Genomic DNA, 21,494 nt, shown 5'->3' with positions numbered 1-21,494 from the left:
ATTCACAAACCTTTATTAGCTTTCTACTTCATATATACGTGACTCTTTGCTAGGTACTGAACTGGGTAAGGGAAACAGTTTGTGGGACTTTAGGTAAAGATTTACAAACTGGCAATGACAAGAATATTCTAACTAGAAAACCCCAAAATTTGAAAATGAAATTTGAATTGTTGAGCAACTACTACTGTCTTTATGGCATAGATTTCAATGTAGACAATCAAAACTTTTTAACTCTAGTGCCCTATTTTTTTTTCTTAAACTCACACTTAGATAAAATATTCCATGAAGTATGCTTATACACCTTTAATAAAAATCTGATTTACTTTCTTCAACTACATTTTGATAAGATAATTGCCTAAAATTATTAAAAGTCCAAAAGTTACTCTGGAATTATTAAACTCTTACTATTTAAGCATTTTTCAAAAGATTTGGGATTTATAACTTTTAAGAGATTTGAAAAATAATCTTTTTTATTCAGCAAAGGATCAGAAATCTAATTTTATATTGTGGCAAAGTGCATGTGCATAAAATTTATAATATTTTATTGATTCATTTAAAACACTAAAAGAAAAACATTTCAAGACTGTGTCAACAGGACTTGGAAACACACAGATGAAAGTGAAAATCCAGTCTCTCTTCCCAGTGTTTTGTTTAAACAAACATGCCTCTAGATATGTGTCATTGAGATGATACAACTTATGTGTATATGAATAGGAAGTAACATCTTTAGAATGTGATTATCTTTGGAAATTTTGTGGGGAAGAAAGGAGGCCAGTTTAGTTCTATAAAAATAATTTTTCTTCCATCCAACACCTAATGTACCTATTATTTGAATCATTAATGTAACTATTATTTGCACACTAGACCATGTTTTTCTACCAGCAGACACAGTCCCCTGTTCATTTTTAAAAGATCTAGACACCATTGCCTAGAACATTTTCTTTTCCTTCAGAGCATCCCTTAGTACACATATATCATGCACTTAGTATATTTTGATGTTTTTCATAAGATGTTCAAATTAAAAGTTACTTGGGGTTGATACCAAAAAGTTAAGCTTTTAGGAGTTCTATTCCTGAACAATCACTGTCACAAGTACTCTTTCTTCACACATCCTTGAGTTCCCTCAACTCAAGAAAGGAGACCTGGATCATGGTTGGCACAAAGTCACTTACTACTAAGTCACTTTTAATAAGCTTAATTTATATTTTGATTTCAGTAAAATAGAGATGCCAGGCAGTTAGGGGGTGAAATGGATAGAGTGCTGGACCTGGGGTCGGGAAGACTTGAATTCAAAATGCTTAATAGCTGTATGACCCTGGGCAAGTCACTTAACCCTGTTTGCCTCAGTTTTCTCAATTATAAAATGGACTGGAGAAAGAAGAAAGACAAAACATTCCTATATCTTTCCCAAGAAAACTCCAAATGGGGTCATGGCTGAACTAAAACAAAAATGTTGTATTGTGCTTTTACTTGTTTTAATCTATTTCCTGTTGAGAGTTTGATATCACTAGCCTAGGGCACTGAGAAGTGGGGTAACCTGCTTCTGGTTTCGTATAGTATCTGTCAATGACAAAAGCTAAAGCCATGTCTTCTTACCTCTAAGACTGGCTTTCTCACCAGCCCACAATCCCTCTTAGAGCAACATGAATTTGCAGTTTAATTCTTAGCAAGACTGAATGGAGCCCATGATGTCTATCTATGAACATGGACTAAGCAAGTTAGGAAAAGCTTATTTTCTCCAAACCATGTCCTTTTACAAGATATATTGGTCTCTTTTCCATTCTGTTTTACAAAGCAGATGAATTTCACTTAGGTCCTTTGTGAGTTTTATATTGTAAGTTGGGATACCTTTTAAAAAATGACATATGATCATCACATTCCTCTCTGGGGAGCACAATCTGCTACTTATGGCAAATATTCACACAACTTATTTTCATATAACTACACGGAAATGTTCTAATTTTTTTTTTTTTTTGAGTTGTTGGGTTTGGAAGATTGTTTTTAAAGACTGAGGTAAGTGTCATTTAATATGGTGAGGATATGTTTTTTTCTGATTTTTTAATAATGAGGCTAGCAGAGCAAATATTATAAAGAATGTATAATAAATTTTAGCCCTGAATGACAAATGGGAATGAGTAGTGCTTCAATGCAAAATGGTGGTTTGTTCTCCCAGATGTATGGTTCAAAAAGTCACACTCTTCTTGGTATACCTATTGGATCACCTAATGGCTGTCGGTTTTCAGCTTTCTATTGGCACTAAGTTGTTCAGCTTCTATTTTGGTTGTTAATATATTTACTGTGGCAACCATTAATAAAAAAGCATGCTAATAACAATGAAATACAGCACCATTTGAAAAATGAGGTGCGCACAGGGACCCTAAAGAGTCTTATATCTGTCATTTTACCACAACACTGTATTATGAGTTACTACAGATTATTAAAATAATTTAATGTAGTTATTGCACTGAAATATGTGCCTTTGAGTCAGTAAGTGAAAGTATTTTTTGCTCTAATAAAGAATAATTCTAAGAAAGCTCAAGAATGGCTCATGCACAAATCTAATTATAGGTGGCAAATGTGTTTTCTTCCAGCAAGACCTAAAAATCTCTCAACTGTCTTTTTTTCTAACCAATAGCAACAATGGTTAGTGTAGTCATTCCAGAGTAAAGTCAATTCATCTTAGTAGTTATTCATAGTCAGTAATTTAATGATCATGCCTTTTCTAAACTGACTGCATCAAAATCAAGGTGAAAACAAAGTTCTTTAGTGTTAAAGCAAGAGAACATGTCTTAGCATCTCATTCTAGATTCAAATGCTCTTCTTTGCCCAATCTTTAAACATAGTATTGTCAATTCAAATCAGTTTCCATATCTATGAAGTTGCAAAAAAAAAAAAAAAAAAATCCAAGCATATTTTGGAAAATAGCTACAGAGGAAAGGTTCCATGGACTTTTAGAGCTAGAAGGAACAAAATACCTATCAGCATGTGGGTTATCAAGGAGCACCAATACAGCAGGCTGATGTCTTATAGAGAGAGGAACATCAACCCTCTTTTAAAGATGACGATTTTGATTACAGGTAGTCGAGAGGCTGCCTTTGTGTATGCCATCTCCTCCGCGGGAGTTGTATATGCCATCACCAGGGCCTGTAGCCAAGGAGAATTAAAATCTTGCTCCTGTGACCCTAAGAAGAAAGGAACTTCCAAAGATAGCAAAGGCACTTTTGATTGGGGTGGATGCAGTGATAACATTGACTATGGGATCAAATTTGCCCGAGCATTTGTGGATGCCAAGGAAAGGAAAGGAAAAGATGCTCGAGCATTGATGAACCTTCACAATAATAGAGCTGGAAGGAAGGTAAGCAACCAAGAATTATATGTTTTATAGACTTTTCTGCAGTCTTCAAAACATCTCATGGAAATTTTTCTTTGAATTTTCTTCCATAAGTTGCCTAAAAATGCAGACATTGAACCTGATTTTTGATTTACTGTGATGAATGAGCTCATGAACCAGAGAAAAGACATAAACTCAAATTGTCACACTAGGCCCTATTTCCTTAACTTTAAGATTATGGGGTCATGTCTACATGTAAATGATCTATAACATCCCTATTAACCCCATCTATCTACATGGCAGTATGATGGAAATAACTAATGTAGCTGGATTTTGGCTTTTATTCCATTATATAGACAAGCCACAACTGATTGAGGTGACCTGGTGTTCTAGGCAGGATTGTTCTATAATAAGTTTCACCACCAAGCAGGTAGGCAGTTAAAATCGTTGACTTTCTTCAAAATTCTTAAGAATGTGCTTGGGAATAATATATAAGAAAAGTCAACATAAAAATAAAAAGGTCTCAACGGGGCTTTAATGGGAAAAAAATAGGGAAGGATGAAAATCTGTTTGGATAAAAAACCTTTTTTCAACTGAGCCTCATAGAGGAAGCAAATCTGATTTAAAGAAACTTGGAAAGAAAAAACTCTTAGCACAAAGAATAAGATGAGTGTGACCTGAATTGTTTACAAATTGTACCTTTCCTATTTTTATTAATCTATGGACATATGGTGATAACTGCCAAGAATATAGACAATCATTGTGCAATTCTGCAACTATGGGCAATTACTGGTTGTGCAATTGGATGGAAAAAATGCACATTGACCTTTCCTTTGACATTTATACAGTTAAGTATAGAAGTTATAAAGTACAGTGTTTTTGAAAGAGGTGGGCTGCTTATTTGTTCATATCTGTGTGCACAAACATCTTCCATTGAATGTTTGAAAAGGAAATATATCTGGAAATGTGTCAGAGAAGAAACTGATTTGCTGAACTAAAAGTCTTATTTTATTGAATATATATTATCCACTTGTGGTTATTGTAAGTTCTTAAGGACCAAAAATCTTGAGTTTTCTACTTTCAGAAATGAACAGCTGCTAGGATTCAGCTCTCTCTCTCTCTCTCTCTCTCTCTCTCTCTCTATCTATCTCTTTCTCTCCCTTTCTCTCTCTCTCTCTCTTTTGCTGATTAGTAAGCTACTTCTGATCATAATAAAAATGCACATGCAAAGTTCTTAATATAGGCTCAATTTGCAATGGACAGCTAATGTTCAAAATGTCATTAGATGTGAAATTCAAGAATTCATGTGTTGAGAGGAAGCATAGCACATTGTAGGAAGTGACCATCTTTAGAGACAAAAAAAATCTAAGTTCAAATTCCACCTCATATATATTAGCTATGTGATTTTGGGCAAGTCACTGAAAGTCTTAGTGACTCAGGCTATGATTCTATAAACTTGGGGGGGGGGGAGGGAGGCAAGAAACAATCTTTATTGGAGAAAGAACTCCCTCACTGGGAGTCCACTATAGTAATAAAATCATTGGTACAGTCCAAAGTTTTTTCAAAATATTTATAAAAATTGACATAAATCCCTCTACTCTCTACTTTTAGTCCACATACTTCCACTGTGGAGCAAGTAAGAAAAAAATGGGATTTGGGGGAGCTAATATTTGCTGTGTAGATTAGAAAACATCATTCTGATGTAAGCCTTTAATTAGGGCAGGAACTATAAATGTATAGAACTGTGGGTCTTGAAGGGTCATTAAAAGGTCATCAAAGCTCATAGATTTAAGATTAGAGAAGACCTCAGAAGTCAACTACTCCAGTCTTATAGATTAGGAAACTAAATCCTATAGGAAGGAGTTAAGTGACATGTTGAAGGGTCACAGAGAAAGTAAAATGGCAGGAGATAGAATCCAAACCAAGGACCCTTCCACAATTAATCCTGTATATAGGTTGTTTGTACAGAGTTGTTTGCATGTTCTCTTCTCCACTAGACTGTAAACTCCTTGAAGGCAGAATCTGCCTTTTGTCTTTTTTTATATCCCTAGCAATTGGCAGAGTACCTGGTAATTGTAGGAACTTAATAAATATTTATTTATTGACAGACTGGAAAAAATACTTTTTCAATATTTTTAATAAATACCTAAGAAATTATCAAAGCAGCTGATGAGAGAATCTTCATGTGGTTCTGTGTGCCTACATTAATTTAAGTCTTTCAAAGGCTGATATTTATATTTGTGACTTTGGAGAGTTATTTAATTCTTAGATCCTCAGTTCCCTCATCTTTGAAATTAGTCATTTGAACTATAGGGTTTCCATGATCTCTTCTAGCTCTAAAACTGTGGTCCTATGTGATCCTGCTATTGCTAAACCATACTAAGAAAAGCAAATAGGTGGGGGGAAAAAAGATCCTAATTTTAAAAAAATTCAATAGTTTATCTCAAAAGTTATTTTCCATGTCTTAAGAAGCCATATTGTTGAAAAATTCTTCCTTATAGCTAATCCCAATTGGGGTATAATTTTAGCCTCGGGGAAAAGGATTAATTAGTATTTTCTATTCAACAGCCTTTTATGAAATCAGAATTGTTTTCCAAAACAACTGTCCAGCCTACTTTTCTCTAGATAGGTTAAACCACATTGAGGGTAACCAATGAATCTCAAACTCAGTGAATTAGGGTGATGTCTATGCCAAAGATGTAAAGATCTCCCACTGGCGGAATGGGTAGTTGAGAACATTTTGTTCCAACAACCACAAAGATGGCTGAAGCAGGTGCTATTCTTAGAGCTTTGTCAGACGTCAAATACACCAAGGTCATCTACTGCATTTTGAGCTATTGCCCATCACCTTGATTATTGTCTTGCCTTTGGACTTCAGTAAGTGTGGAAGAGAAAGTGAGGCTGATGACTTTTGTGACTCTGTTTCACTTAAATCTAACTCACATGCAAGGAAAGACATCACCCTATGATGTCTTTGGTCCTCTTTGAAAATGAAGAATGATCAACAAGAGTAAATAATCCAAGTTATATTGTCCTCCCCCTTTTTAAAAGGATATTATTTTTTAAAATTCTGTGTCTAAGCCCAGCGTTTAATTTTTGATCATTCTGGAAATTTTCTTAATTGGATAATTATTCTTGATTTCATTCCTATGAAACTTCCATAAAATTTATTTTCCACATCATACTGAATACAATTTTATAAAAATTATCCTTACAGATTTTAGCTCTGTCCACCAGAATCTGAGGAACTGAATTTTCAGCATCTTTTTAATTTAGATCGAAAGTTCCTTTTTCCATTATTTGTAGAATCCTGTCCATGTTCCTATAAGAGTAACAAAGTAATTACATCAAATCTGAACTCCCACTTCTCATTATATCTTGTTATTCTGTGTATTCATGGAATCCCATTCTTTGAAAATTTGGTGTGCTCAAGATTTGAAAGAAACTAGGATTGATGTTCCTTTTTTCTTAAAAAGAAAAAAAAAAAAAGGTAGCAATATTATAGATCCATCTTTACTATTCTTAGAGTTTAACTTAATAGCATATCAGGATACTCTAAGATATCAACACCTTCAAGTCAATAAATATTTATGAAGCACTTATATTATGCAGAGCACTGGGCTAGGTAATGGGAAAAATAAACACATGAAAGACATTTAGCTACTGAGACCCTGTTATAGTAGAAGTTGAAGCTAGTAGATTTCTTTAGTTTAGGTTTACTGAGTCACCACAGTGTCTATCTGGTAGACACACTAAGTCTAATATGGTGAAGTCCTATGATCAGGGGACTACTAAGTTATCTAAAGAGGAGCAAACTGGTCCAGTTAGGAAATGGTGCTTTCATGGTGAACAGTGGGGTCAGGCCCATGAGTAGTCACTGTACTTTAAGCCTAAATTAAAGAGAGAGAGCCAATCTCAAAATTTTTTAATTTAAAAATAAATAAGTACAGTGTAGATTATTATATGGAGCTTACAGTCTAGTAAGAGTATAAATCATGATATTATGCATAAAATACCTGATAAATATTTATCTCTGATACACAATATTGTTAGAAGGGGACAGAACTAATGCTATGGGAGTCCCAAGAGGGAAGAGCATGACCTACAAAGGTTGTTATGGAAAGTTTTCATTTAAATCATCTTATCTGGACTATAAATGGGCAGGAATTCAGAAAGGAGAAAGAGAGACAAAGAATAATGGGTTGAGGAAAAGCAAATGGTGGAAAACATGTTGTGTATAAAGGACAAAGAATAGTGCACTTTGGGTATTATTAAGGCCATAGAGAGGGGAATAAATTGGCATAGACCTAGCAAAGTCAATAAATACACAGAAGAAAATGAAAGGTTCAGAAGGGAGGACAAATAGGTCCATTTTGTCACTATCTTGCTAAATTTATAGTACTCAAAAAACAAATTATAGATAAAAGAAGACCCCAGTTTCATATGAAACTGTTTTTGCATATTGGAATATTTATATTTGCAATAATTGCTAAATCTGTAATTTAAAAAGAAAATTACAATGCTATCAGATTATGTAGGGTGTTGAATGTTGTAGCTGGAATTCAGATTTTATTCTCTGAACCATAAGAAGTCCAGATTCTCAGAATTACATAATTAGCTCTCCACGTGTAGAAGGACATTTTGCAGGTGAAGAAAGTGACATGGAGAAACCTGTTGGTATTTCAGTAGTCTGAGAGAGAGTGCGAAAAATGGTGTTATACTGGCAGTTTTTTGACAGAAAGAATGATAGAAAGCTTTTTCAAATTGTAAAAATTTGATCTGTTTGTTATAAACAAGTAATGAATGTTAAGTTAAATCAGAATCTGTGATCTCATCAATAACCTCTCCAATGATACATACCATAAATTGTATATTCTATTCTATTTTGTATGATTCTTATCTATTTTCCTCCATAATCATCTACAGAGGATTTCTTCTCTCCTCTCCATCTTCCACTTCTTTCTTCTTCCCTCTCCCAATACCTTCGAGGTTTTACTGTAAATATTTGACATTTCCTAAGTTATTACTCCACTATTTTGCTGTTGCTGTTTTTTTTTTTTTTTTTTTTTTCTATGCCTGGCCTATAGTAGGCAGTTAATGAGTACTTGTCAGTTGATTAATTGATTAATGATATATGACTAGCTGACATCCTTTCCCATCATGAGCATTTCCTTGATGAAAGCTTTTATTTCCCTTTTATGCTCATCATTGGTATGATACTGCCTGCTGACACCTACCACATCACTCCATTACTCTATAGATCACCCCCCACTTTTGATTCTTCTGGAAATTAAAAAATTCCATTATTTCCAATCATGTAATTTCAGCAGGAAATGTTGCTATCAAGCTATAGCTTGAGATCATTGAAAACACTGTGCAAGTTGCCATATGCAATCCAAAAAGCTCTCCTCTTTTTCCATCAAATTCTTGGCTTGGCTATTTGTCCCGCAGTAGAGCCTAAGATAAATATGTTAAATAAATATCTCACTAAACTGTCCACCCACCTACATGTCATAACTTGGGCACCATGAAGCGTTTATCCACTTGGTTTTTTTCTATGTAAAGTGCTAGACCAAGTTTTTTGGAGTGGCTGTGATTAGCAGTTAGAAGGCAATGTCCATGACAATGGCAAATACTTCTGGAGGAATTATGTCTTCTTGTTTTATGCCTTGTTTGTTATAATTAAGAAATCATTAAACAAGTTATTCTGGGTAGATTCATCAAAGAATCTTACATGATAATAAAATATGCATATTATTGTTCTATAGGAAATGATTAGCAGAATGATTATTATTGTTGAAAAGAGCCAAGTCCATCACAATTGATTATCACATAATCTTACTGTTGCTCTATACAATGGTCTCTTAGTTCTATTCACTTCACTCAGCATCAGTTCATGTAAATCTCTCCAGGACTTTCTGAAATCATCCTGCTGATCATTTCTTACAGAACAATAATATTCCATAACATCTATGTACCATAATTTATTCAGCCATTCTCCAGCTGATGGGCATCCACTTAGGTTCCAATTCTTTGCCACTACAAAAAGAGCTGCCACAAACATTTTTACACATGTGAGTCCCTTTCCCTCCTTTTAGATCTCTCTGGGATATAAACTCAGTAAAAACACTGCTGGGTCAAAGGGTATTGTACAGTTTGATAGCCCTTTGGGGCGTAGTTCCAAATTGTTCTCCAGAGTGGATGGATCAGTTCACATGAATTAGATATTCTAAGTATCATTATCCTCAATTTAAGCCTGACGACATTGAAGCGCAAAGACAAAAGGTCACAGAGCTAGTAAACGTCAGAACCAAGACTCAAACCCAACTTTTTACCTTGAAATAATAAAGCCCAGCACTATTACTATACTAATACTCACTGCCAATATACATATAATCATATTACACTTTTTATTACACTTTTTAAGTTTGAGAAGGTAAAAAATTGATTACATTTTGCTTATTGAAAGACATTTTGAAACTAACTTTAGGACCTGGTAATATCATTTTCTCATTATAATCCTCCCTTTTCTCTTCCTGAGCTGAATAATGTCAATCTCTGGACAGAAAATCACTATACTGGACATTTGTTTCATGGATAGTAGAATTTAAAAAAATGAATTTTATCACCAAAATGTTTGGATAATATGTCTTTTTTCATAAAATTTCTAAACTTACCTCAGATTATGAACCAGCACTGAATATTGTGATTTTCTCTTTTCCAATTTGATGGAAATTAGACGGAAACATATGTAATTTTAGTTTGCATTTTTCTAACTACTAAAAATTTGAACATTTTGTGTGTTATTGTTTAAGTTGATTCCTTACAAATTTTAGATGTCAGACTTTTAGCTGAGGGGTTTGATGTACAAATTTTTTCCTTAGTTTTTTTCCCCTCCTAATTCAGGATACATTGATTTTTATTCTACAAAACCTTTTTATTTTTGTATATTCTTCCTCTATTATACTTTCTTCCAAGTCATGGGTTTTTAGAAATCATGAGAAAAATTTTTGGAAATATTCTGTTCTATTTTTTAAATTTTATTTAACATTTTGACATCAGTATTCACTAATGGTCTTGGTCTATAGTTCTCTTTCTTTCCCTGGTTTGCATATCAGAATCATATTTTCCTCAAAAAACAAATGGGTCAAATATTATCTTTACTTTTGAAAGCAGTTTATATATAATTAGAGTTATTTTTTATTTAATGTTTGATAAAATTCATGAATCCATCTTGTTCTAGTGAAGGCCTATCAATTTTTTCCCAATATTAATTTGTCTCAAATATCTTTTTTGTTTTACATAATTATGTATTTTGTATCTTTCAGAGCATTTGTTATCTTCTTTTGTGTTTACAGTTTCATTATATAACAAATATAAACAATATATTTGTTAATAGTATTCTCTAATAATTTCTTTTCTTTCTCCATCATCTGCTTTAATTTCTCCCATCTACATTTTTATTTTGATTAGTTGGTTTTCCCTCTTCATTTTATCAACTGTATTGCTCTTTCAAAAATAGTTCTTGGTTTTCTTTATTAAGTCAATTTTTAGTATTCTAAATAGTTACTTTTTCCTTTGAGCTTCATAATTTCTTTTTTATGAGACAGCTAGATGGTAGGATGCATTATGTACTGAACTGGAATCAGGAAATTTGAGTTCAAATTTAATGTATGATATTTACAAACTATGATTGAGCAATCACTTTGTGCCTCAGTTCCCTCATCTGTAAAATGGAGATACTAATAGCACCAACCTCCCAGGATTTTGGGGGAGATAAAATGAAATAATATTTGCAAAGTGCTTCACAAATCTTAAAAGTACTACATAGCTGCTAGCTATTATTGTTTTTTATTAAACTTAATTAGATTGATTTATTATATTTATAATTGATTCTCTCTGTCTGTCTCTCTGTCTCTCTCTTTTTCTCTTAACCAGAGAGAACTAAATTCATTAGCCTTCTCCTTTTCTCTTTACCTAGTAGAATATAAAGTCTTCCAGATTAGAAATTGTTTCATTTTTGCATTTGCACCCATAATACCTTGTACAGTGAAAGTGCTTCATAAATGATCATTGAATTGAATTGTTAATATAAGCATCCTTCAAAATACATTTGCTTCTAAGTACTTCTTTGTTTACTCCTCATGATTTGTTATAGAATTATTGTTGTTATAGTCAACATAATTTTATTGTTTCTTTGATCTTTCAATCATTTTTGAGCAAATTATTTTAGTAATCATTTAGACTTTTATCTTTTAATCATAGGTCCTTTACTTATTAGTATTTTAATTGCATAAGGTCTATGCAATTAGCATTTGAAATGTCTGATTTTTGCTTTTACTTATAAGTTCTTTAAGCCTCACATTGGAGTCAGTTTTCATAACTTCATAATTCTTGATTTTCTTTCATTAAGTCAATTTTTAGCTTTTTTCTTTGAGCTTCTCAATTTCTTGTTTATGAGTCCCATGTGTATTCAAGAGAAAATTTTCTAATAAGTCCACTCATTTCTCTCAACATAACTATCAAATTTAATTTTTTTCCACATTGCTATTCATTTTATAACTTCTTTCTCATCTTTGTTTAACAGCAAAGTCCCAGAATCATATTGAAATCTCTTACCATTAATTATCTAAATCCTATTGTAATTCAGTTAATGTTTCCTTTAAAAATGGGGGAGAAAGGGGTGATGGAGCCAAGATGGTAGAGATGGCAGGGACTTGTCTGAGCTCCCTCAAATTCCTTTTCAAACAACACTTCAAAACAAATTCTGGAGTGACAGTACCTACAAAAGGATGGGGTAAACAACTTAATGGGTTGGCAGGAAAGATCTGTGGTCTGTTGTAACAGGGTGAGAGTAGAGAGTACTCCAGCACAGGTTGCACCCTTTTACAAGTCCTACCTCAGCAAACCCACAACACATTTGTATCTATCTGCTGCTTATCTAGAATTTTCAGTCCAGAAACAGCAGTAGGGGTCTGACAACTCATCAGAAAAAGATGATGGAAGTTCCTTTGCAGTGGGCACAAGACTCTGTTGCATTGCTCACGAGTGGTTCCAACTTGTAGACCCAGGATGAGGAAGAGCACTAGCACACTAGAACTTGTGGCCACATGAGAGAAAAGAACTCTACTAACATTTCCAGGGCAGAAAACAGTACTTATGGTTGCTCACAGACCAGAGCACAGATCAGGAGATAGTAAGATACCTCTCCTATCTTGGAAGAACTGAAAGCTTACAGACTCCTAGAACTAGCTCTGAAAATAGTAGCATGATAAACAAACAAACAAATAAATAAAACAAAATAAAACAAGAACCAAAACAAAAACTGTCTGAAGTTTGGGAGAGTGCTCTCTCCACCTTGGAAACAGAACCTGATTTTTTACATAAAGTTAAAAGTCAAGAAATAGGATGGAAAATTAAGTAAACAACCACCACCAAAAAAAAGGCCTGATCATAGAAAGTTACTGTAGTGACAGAACAAATCAAAACACAAATTGCAAAGAAGACAACAAAGTTAAAACTGCTACATCCAGTCTCAAAGAAAAATATAAATTGGTCTCAGGCCTAAAATGAATTCTTGAAGAGCTCCAAAAGGATTTTTTAAAAATCAAATAATAAAAGTAGAGAAAAATTAGGAAAAGGCCCACGAGGTAATACACAAAAATTGTGAAAAAAAATAATCAAAAGAGATTTAAAAAAAAAAAGATAAAAGAGGCACAAAAAAAAAAATACTGAAGGAAATAACACCTTAAAAAACAGAATAATTGAAATGGTAAAAGAGGCACAAAAATATAATGAAGAGAATTTTTGAAAAGCAGAATTGATCAAATGAAAGATAATATATAAAATTCACTAGTAAAATTGGGGTACAAGAAGAGGGGGTACAAAAGTTCACTGAAGAAAATAATTCCTTAAAAATTAAAATTGGATTGACTCCATGAATCCAAAAAACAAAATCAAAGGAATGAAAAATAGAAGAAGTTGTGGAATATTTCGTTGGAAAAACAACTGACATGGAAAATAGATTAAGAAGGAACAGCTAGGTGGTACAGTGGATAGCATACCAGCATTGGAGTCAGGAGGGCATGGGTTCAAATTCAGCTTCAGACACTTGACACTAGCTGTGTGATCTTAGGGGCAAGTCACTTATGCCTAATTATTTCACAGGAAAAAGAAATAGATCGATGAGAGGTAATTTAGGAATTAACTTTCTGAAAGTCATGATAAAAATAAAGACCCTAAATATTATCTTTCAAGAAATTATGAAGGAAAACTGCTATGATGTTCTAGAACCAGAGGAAAAAAAGAGACATTGAAAAAAATCTACTGATCATCTCCTAAAAGACATTCCCCAAATAAAATTCCTAGGAATATTATAGCCAAATTTCAGAGCTTCCAGGTCAAGAAAATATTATAAGCAGCCAGAAAAAAATAATTCAAATATCATAGAGACATAATCAGGATAATGCAAGATTTATCAGATTCTACACTAAAGGAATATGATATTTCAGGGAGCAAAGGAACTAAGATAATAACCAAGAATCACTTTTCCACCAAAACTGAATATAATCCTTCAGGGGAAAAACTAGATATATGATGAAATAGAGAGCTTATAAATATTCTTGATGAAAAGATCAGAACAGAAAATTTGACTTTCAAATGCAAAACTCTAGAGAAGCATAGAAAAGGTAAACAGGAAAGAGAAATCATAAGGGATTCAATAAGGTTAAATTATTTACATTTTTACATGGGACGATGCTACTTGTAACTCCTAAGAACTCTTTCATTGTTAGGAAGTTAGAAGTATACATTAAGCAGAGAGCTTGGGTGTGAGATAAATATGATAGGATGATATCTAAAAAAATAAAATTAAGGTGTGAGAAAGAGGAATGTTCTGAGACAAGGGGAAAGGGAAAGGTAGAATGAGGTAAACTATTTCACATAAAAGAGATACAAGAGGCCTTTAAAAGGGGAAGATGAAGGAGTTGGTGTCTTTTTACAAACACAAACTATGATCATTGCAATATGAAGTTTCCAAATATCTCATGATATTTTGCTTGTTTTTTTATTGTCTTTGTGAATATAATAAATTGCATTCTACCAATTCATTGATTTGACTTGCCAAGAATAACTATTGAGCCATCCTGCCACATAGCTGCAAGTCCTTTCAGTCAATTAGCTTTCTTTATAGTAGCAAGATCAAGACTAAAAGGCTTTCCTTCCTCCAACAGTATGCCCATTCTTTGGTCTTTGGACAAGACTGTAACAGCATGCTAACAGCTTATAGTTTGTAAATAGCCTAAAAATTGTATGTGTGTGAGAGCTTCCTTTCCCACCCCCACCCCACCTCTTCAACTACTTTGCCAAAATTACCACAAATAAAAATTACAATATTTTGTTGTTATTGCTCCAAGTTGCCAAACTACTGGTAACGAGTCTTTGTTTTAGCAGGAGCAGGCCTTGGAAAGCAAACTGTTGTTGGGACCAAAGATTTTTCCTTCATGTAGAAACTACCAGAGCTTCTCTCCCACCAACATAGTTTTTGAAAACCCAGGTTCATCTTTATAACATGAAATATCAGAATAGGGCTTTGGGGTAGATTATTAAATTTATAGATGTTATATATTATATATTATTATTTCTGTCTTTCATGGACTTGTTTGTGAACATTAGTTATCTATAAAAGCAACTCTGTGGTAGAGCATTTATTAATAGAATCAAAATATTTTTTGCACTGATGTTTCCTTGCATTGGAATGCTAATATAAGAGTAATATCCATTGTACTTATGCCTCTTCTTGTGTCTGATCTTGCACACTTGCAGACAGCTACTCTCTATGCAATATTTATATGAGGTCCTTGGTTGAATGTGTCACCTATCCCTTCAAACGACCCAAAGATGATAATAGTCCTATCTTTAGAATAGACACCACTCTGGTCTGTTTCTACTCCCACTTATTCCTACTATAAATCTCAGGTCTTAAAAACTCTGTTGTCTCTGTTATTGCTAACACAGTAAAAGATTTATCTTCAGTCACCATTCACTGTTTTACTCTAGGGTTTTTTGTTTGCTTATTTGCTTGTTTTTAAAGATTTAATCAGTTGTTTGCCTTTGATTTGCTTATTAAATTTCTCTCCAAAATCCTTACCCCTCTTGGTCTCTTAGAGATTCATTCCAAGAGTGATTTACTTTCCACAGTCTTTAAGCAGTATATTTTTCCTTGTGGAAATATCTAGAAATGTTGTATTGAATGTGTGTGTGTGTGTATGTGTATCTTCGCATTTTATTCCTGGCTTCACTGGATTAAAGGATTAAGGATTAGATCTTCTTTGTTATATTGTCAATCATTTGCCAGCATTTTCTTTGTTTTCTCGTGATGAACAAGTCTATGGGATTCAAATTGGGATACTTTGATAAGCAATCTTTTTCTTAAGCACATGTAAAATCCTTTATATTGATGAAATTATAAAGGACAATTAGTGTGGATAAGTGAAATTTGACTTTTGCCTCTGAAGATATAGGTAAATTCTATTGTTTATAGTTCATCTTTTGATCTAACTAGTTCTGGGAAAATTTATTGGGCAGTATTTTTTAAAATGGTAGATAGACTCTTTTTCAGGTAATCCAATGAGTCCTAGATTATCACTTTAAATTCCATCTTCAAAATCTATTGTCTTTGCACATAAATTTTTCTAGCCTTTTTCCGGTTGAATTGCCCTTTGATTTTGTTTTGGGCATTTTTTTTTATTGATATTGCCAATATACCTTCAGCCTATTAATTTTATTTCCCATTTATTATATTCTCTAATTCAGACTGTTTAAAGCTTTCCTCATGTTGTTATTTTTGTTATCAATTTGTTCTATTCTTTTTTTATGGATCTCATTAGACCCGAAGCCATGGATGTAGAATTTAGAGAGATCTAGTTCAACATTCTGACTTTACAGATGAGGAAACTGAGGCTTTCTTTACCAGTGTCAATTTTTGAAAACTATTTTCCAGATTTAGGTATGTTTTTCCAGATCAGTTTTGTTCATTAGGCAATTTTTAAAAGTTGAATTGATATTTTTCCTACTTGGTGACTCAACCTTCATTAAAGGTGGGGGGACAGAAGAGGGATCTCCTCAGACATCTCCTCATTTCCCAATAGCTATACTTATTCTCAACATCTTTGAGTTTTTTGGTTGTTCACATTTTGGATTTCTTTGACTTTTTCATCATGTCCAGACCCAAAGGTAACTTTCCCTCCTCTCCCCTGAACTTTTTTCATTTTTCTTTTGTGTTTTTGTCTTTCTCCATTAGACTGTAACTTCCTAGTTTTTTTTTTTTCTTTTCTTTTCCATGTATGTCTGTGTATTTGCTAACAGCTAAGTTAACATTTGTAAGCAGCCTAAAAATTATGATATGTTACCTTCCTCTTCTGCCCCAACTCCACTTTTTCATCTACTCTCACAAAATTACTGAAGAAGTACTTTTTAGTTTCTACTCCACAAGACATCTTAACCTCTAGTTTTTACCCTTGCCCCCTCTTTTAAGCTTTCTTTTATTCATCATCTTCCTTCCTCGTCCCCCCTGATTGTAAGTTCCTACCTGATAGAGACTCTTTTTTATTTGTATCCTCAATGCTTAGCACAGTGGCTGCTCCATAGTAGGCACTTAATAAATATTTATTGACTATTCCTATCCAAGCCCAGATGTTCTTTCAGATTGAAGCAAGGAAAAATAAATTCAGATTTCTAAAATCCTTGATGAACTGGCAAAGGACAGAAGAGAAAGGATGATGTGAGGAGCAGTTGAAAGTTGGGTTTCTACCTAGATAACAACTGAAGGAAGCTGCTGTTTGCATCAACTGTCTACCAGTTAGAATCAAAGGGCCTTAAGAAAGGCCCTCTTGGTAAGCCTCCCTCACAGCCCTTGTCATGGCTGGGTACCCTGTGAAGTAATCTAGGAGGCAGGAAGCTTACTAGAGCATTTTACCATCAGAATTAGCAGCAGAGGCCTGACGGTTACTTCCAGCAAATAGAGAAGGTGAGAATAATTTAATCATGATCTTCAGACTGGGATAGCTAAGCAGAAAATCCAAACTATTTTTTCTACCAGAGAAGGTGAAAGGCCTGGAGAAAAAACTTCACTCTGTAGGTCTTCTAATGCTTCAAGAATGAAAGAAACCCTCTGGGTTCTGTATTCCATGTAATTAGAGAATTTTTTTTAAAGGCAAACATTTATTAAATTACTCAATAACAAAAGACATTATTCCCTCCCCTACCCCCATACCTTAGATAGGCCCCTCCAATTCCCTTGCAAAGGCCCAGATAATAAAGGGAAAGAGCAGTAAAAACTGTAACAGAATCTTTAAGTGTATTAAGTTTACTTAAACCATTATCACTAAAATGTGCTGAGGCTTTGCCTCCAAAAACTTTTGTTTTGAAATTTGTGTGTAAACACCATTTAAAAAATATGTTCAAGGAGTGGAGAAAAAAAGTTTTAATGACATTCAGGGCAGTAGAAGTTAAGGTCAAGCAAGAGGAAGTCCCACCCAAATTAGACAAGTGATTTAGAAAAACAGGAGGACAGTACTCTTGGTGGTCTGGTTGTTTGTACATCTGTGCCAGCAGTTAAATTATCTGTGACCACCCATTGGGAGAGAAAGTGGCACTTCTCTAAATTTCCTTTTCTAGGAAAAGTTCCATGTGCTCTTTCTTAGTTCTGGCTGTGTATTTAATGTTAGTTTTTGTTATTGTTGTTGTTGTTTTAAGTTTCTGGTTTCATTTATGGAGATGTCAACATGGAGAAGTTGCTCCAATATCATGGCCCATTTGTTGGTCAATAAAATAAAGACCACATTTCCAAATACCAACAATAAAGTGAATGAATACAGATGATTAGCTTTATGGTCCTTAACATTTTCTGCTATTGCACTACTCTTACAGTGGTAGAAAGAAGGGCCAACACAGACCTGAGGGCCATTTTGTAATTGTGTTTGTTTTATTTAATATTTATTTAACAATCTATTTAATAATGTATTTGATAATTTTATTTTAATTTCTTTAACTTAAATTATTTAATTTATCTAATTAAACAGTTCATTGTTGCATGTCCTTATTGGGACTAACCCAAGAGAGGCCTTGAATAGCAAACATTTTTTTTTCCTCTTATACCATATTTAAACCTTTCCAGTTTGATATAGAAACTATTAGAACTTATTTACCTAGCTTTTAAGAACTTATAGTCACTTCTAAGATGAAATCATAGCATCTCTTTGTATCTGCTTTGTATCTGCTCAATAGAGCAGATCAGTAGGGTGAATGGAAAGAGCACTGTGCATGGATAGATTGTCTATTTAAAGGAACTATCTTCACCATATTATGTGGAATAAATTGGGATCAGTTATGGGAAGTCTATTGGACTTTAACTTCATTCTCATAAAGAAAAATCTCATCCCCTAACATTCTCCAGCCCTTATTTGACAGGTTATGGATAGGGAAATTATCATGTAGATGTAGATGCTTTCCCTCACACATTCTAACCATGTTTTCCTACATCCTCTCTCATCTTCAATTTCCTCATCTGTAAAATGGGTATGGTAATAGCACCTACTTCATAAGGTTATTGTGAGGGCCAAATAAAATATGTGTGAAGTGCTTTGCAAAAGTGTAAAAAAAAAAGTGTATCAGTGTTAGTTGTTATTGTTATTAAATCATTTTCTTTGGTTAAATAGTTAATTGCTTTTCAGAAACAGATAAAGTGCTTGAATTTCATAATGCCCACCTCAGGGCAAGGAATTGGAGTCATTCCTCCAACAAATATTTGAATATCCCCCCCCCTCCCTTTTTTTTTTTTTTCAATTTAACAAGCATTGATTAAGTGTCTAAAAGGAAACTTGGAGGAATGAATAGAGAGCCATGTTTTGGCTTTATAGAGAAAATAGATTTGAGTTAGACTCAACGGGATTGGTAGGATTCAATGAGCAGAGGGGGGAAGGGATTCTGAACATAGATAAATGAGAGCCAGAGATCCAGAGGCAGGAAAGCACAATATATGTGTGGAAGGGTGGAGAAGAGATTAAAAGAGTACAAGGGAAGGTCTAGGATGAGAAAAGGTTGAAAGGGCAGGAAGATGTTCAGAAATTTATCTTCCAGACTCCACCCTGGGCCCAGGCAGTCCTAATTGGGACAGAGTGGGTGAGTGGGTGAGTGAAAACTAATATCCACCCACTGTATCTAGCCAGGCTCAATCAGTGCTGATTCCTTCCAGTTATCACCCAAAATCCAGGGCCTCCTCATCATGGACATCTTTCCATGGATACTCCACCCCACCCTCATACCTCCTCCTGGACTTTTTTGCTCTTTGAACTACAATCAAACAATTGGCTACTGGAAAGAGTGTGATAATCTACTGCCCTATAGTTCTCATTCACAGTTCCTGTAACAGGCTGAACCAAAACTTCCTTCCCTTGACTACTGCACAACTATTTGGGCTCCCTCCCCCACCCCTTTGGAACATAAATCCTTCCAGGACAAGGACTGTCTCATTTTTGTATTTCTGTCTCCTGTTGCTGGTCGGTTGATTGATGGTGCTATGTTTGAGGTCTAAGCTAAAGTGTTTAAGCTCAGTAGACAAAAGGGTGCTATTGAAAGGTTTTGATTGTCATAACTACATCCATGCATAAGAATATACGTTTAGTTGTTTAGTCATTTTCAGTCATGTACTATTCTTAGTGATTTTCTTGGCAAAGACACGGGAGTAGTTCATCATTGCCTTCTCCAAGGGATGAAGGCAAACTGAGATGAAACGACTTGCCCAAAATCATACAGCTGGTAAGTGTCTGAGGTCACATTTGAACTCTGGTCTCCTGACTCCAGGGCCAGCACTTTGTCTACTGTGCCACCTAGCTGACTCAATAGGTTTAATACCAGTATGAAAAAAGATAAAGGGGAAAATAAATGTCACACTACCTGTTTGGAGACTACTATAATAGGGCAAAGCAGATAGTAATGACGGCCTGGACTAGGACTATTAGTGGTCACAGAGTGTCGCAAGTCACAGCCTCTGTTTGCCTTAATCCACTGGAAAAGGAAATGGCAAACCACTCCAGGATCTTTGCATGAACAATATGGTCCCCAGAGTCGTGAAGAGTTGGGCAGGACTGAACAACAGTAACAACTAGGGCAGTGACTGTGGGAACGACTAAGGAGGCCATAGATGCCTGATGGATTATGGAAGCAGAATCAATAGAACTTGATGACTGAGGGTTCTAGGAGAGGGAGGTAATTTGGGGGCTTTGAGAGAGATGCCACAAGGGGCTGTTGTGTCCGAAGCCTTTGTACGACTATCAGTCTGGGGAAAATCTCCATTTACTCCATGTTAGTTATAATTCTATAAATGGCCATCCAGATCCACTTGAAGGTTTCCAGTGACAGGGAATTCCCAATTTCCCTCACTTTTGGAAGCTACCTATGAAGTTAGCCATATCTAAGTTTGGTTGGTTGGTAAATGCTTCCTTGAGCATTTGTTCCTTAAGCGTTTTCTTTGCACTGCAAGAAAGAGGGTACAAAAACTACTATTTTATTTCTAAGTTACCAGATTATCACTTAGTCACTTAAGTGACTCTATGATGAATGGGACCAGATTGTTTCATTGGGATAGTACAGTCAACTGTGCCTGCATGCATAGATTGTCTCCTAAAAGGAACTATCTTCAATATATTATGTGGAATAAATTGGGGTCAGTTATGGGAAGTCTATTGGACTTTAACTTCATTCTCATAAAGAAAAATCTCATCTCCTAACATTCTCCAGCCCTTATTTGACAGGCTATGGTTAGGGAAATTACCATGACAAACCACTTACTAAGGCCTTCTGATTACTTGAACTAGTCTAGAAGCAGGTTTTTGGTGAGATTGGGTCCTGGGGGACATAGTTTTAAACCTCCAAATTGGAGGGAATGCCTTTATGCCCTTGGGAAGATATTGGAGGAAGAGCAATCAAACAAAAAGTAGGAAATATGTAACAGGTCATTATTCCTGGAGGTCTCTCAGTCATTCCTTTTTCAGGTATATTCCTTCTCCTTTTTACCCTCCAAAACCCAAGTCTGTTCTCTTCCCTTTGTTACTAGCCAAGGCTTTTGGTTTTGCCTTAAAAGGGTTATTACGACTTCCTTCAACCC

General features: G+C 34.5%; 1 protein-coding gene across 3 annotated transcripts in view; it reads left to right on the top strand.

Moving 5' to 3' along the window:
- Positions 1 to 21,494, top strand: part of WNT2 (Wnt family member 2) — a 75,261-nt gene that overhangs the window by 7,174 nt on the left and 46,593 nt on the right. For all 3 annotated transcript variants that reach the window (XM_031938865.1, XM_031938864.1, XM_012550987.3), the window contains exon 3: positions 3,078 to 3,355. In XM_031938865.1, the coding sequence (XP_031794725.1) occupies positions 3,078 to 3,355 (278 nt within the window). The remainder of the gene's footprint in view (positions 1 to 3,077; positions 3,356 to 21,494) is intronic.

This window comes from Sarcophilus harrisii, chromosome 5 (genome assembly GCF_902635505.1).
Source record: "Sarcophilus harrisii chromosome 5, mSarHar1.11, whole genome shotgun sequence".
Taxonomy (NCBI): domain Eukaryota; kingdom Metazoa; phylum Chordata; class Mammalia; order Dasyuromorphia; family Dasyuridae; genus Sarcophilus; species Sarcophilus harrisii.
The sequence above is the reverse complement of the archived record's forward strand: the minus strand, read 5'-3'. Positions and strand labels throughout refer to the sequence as shown.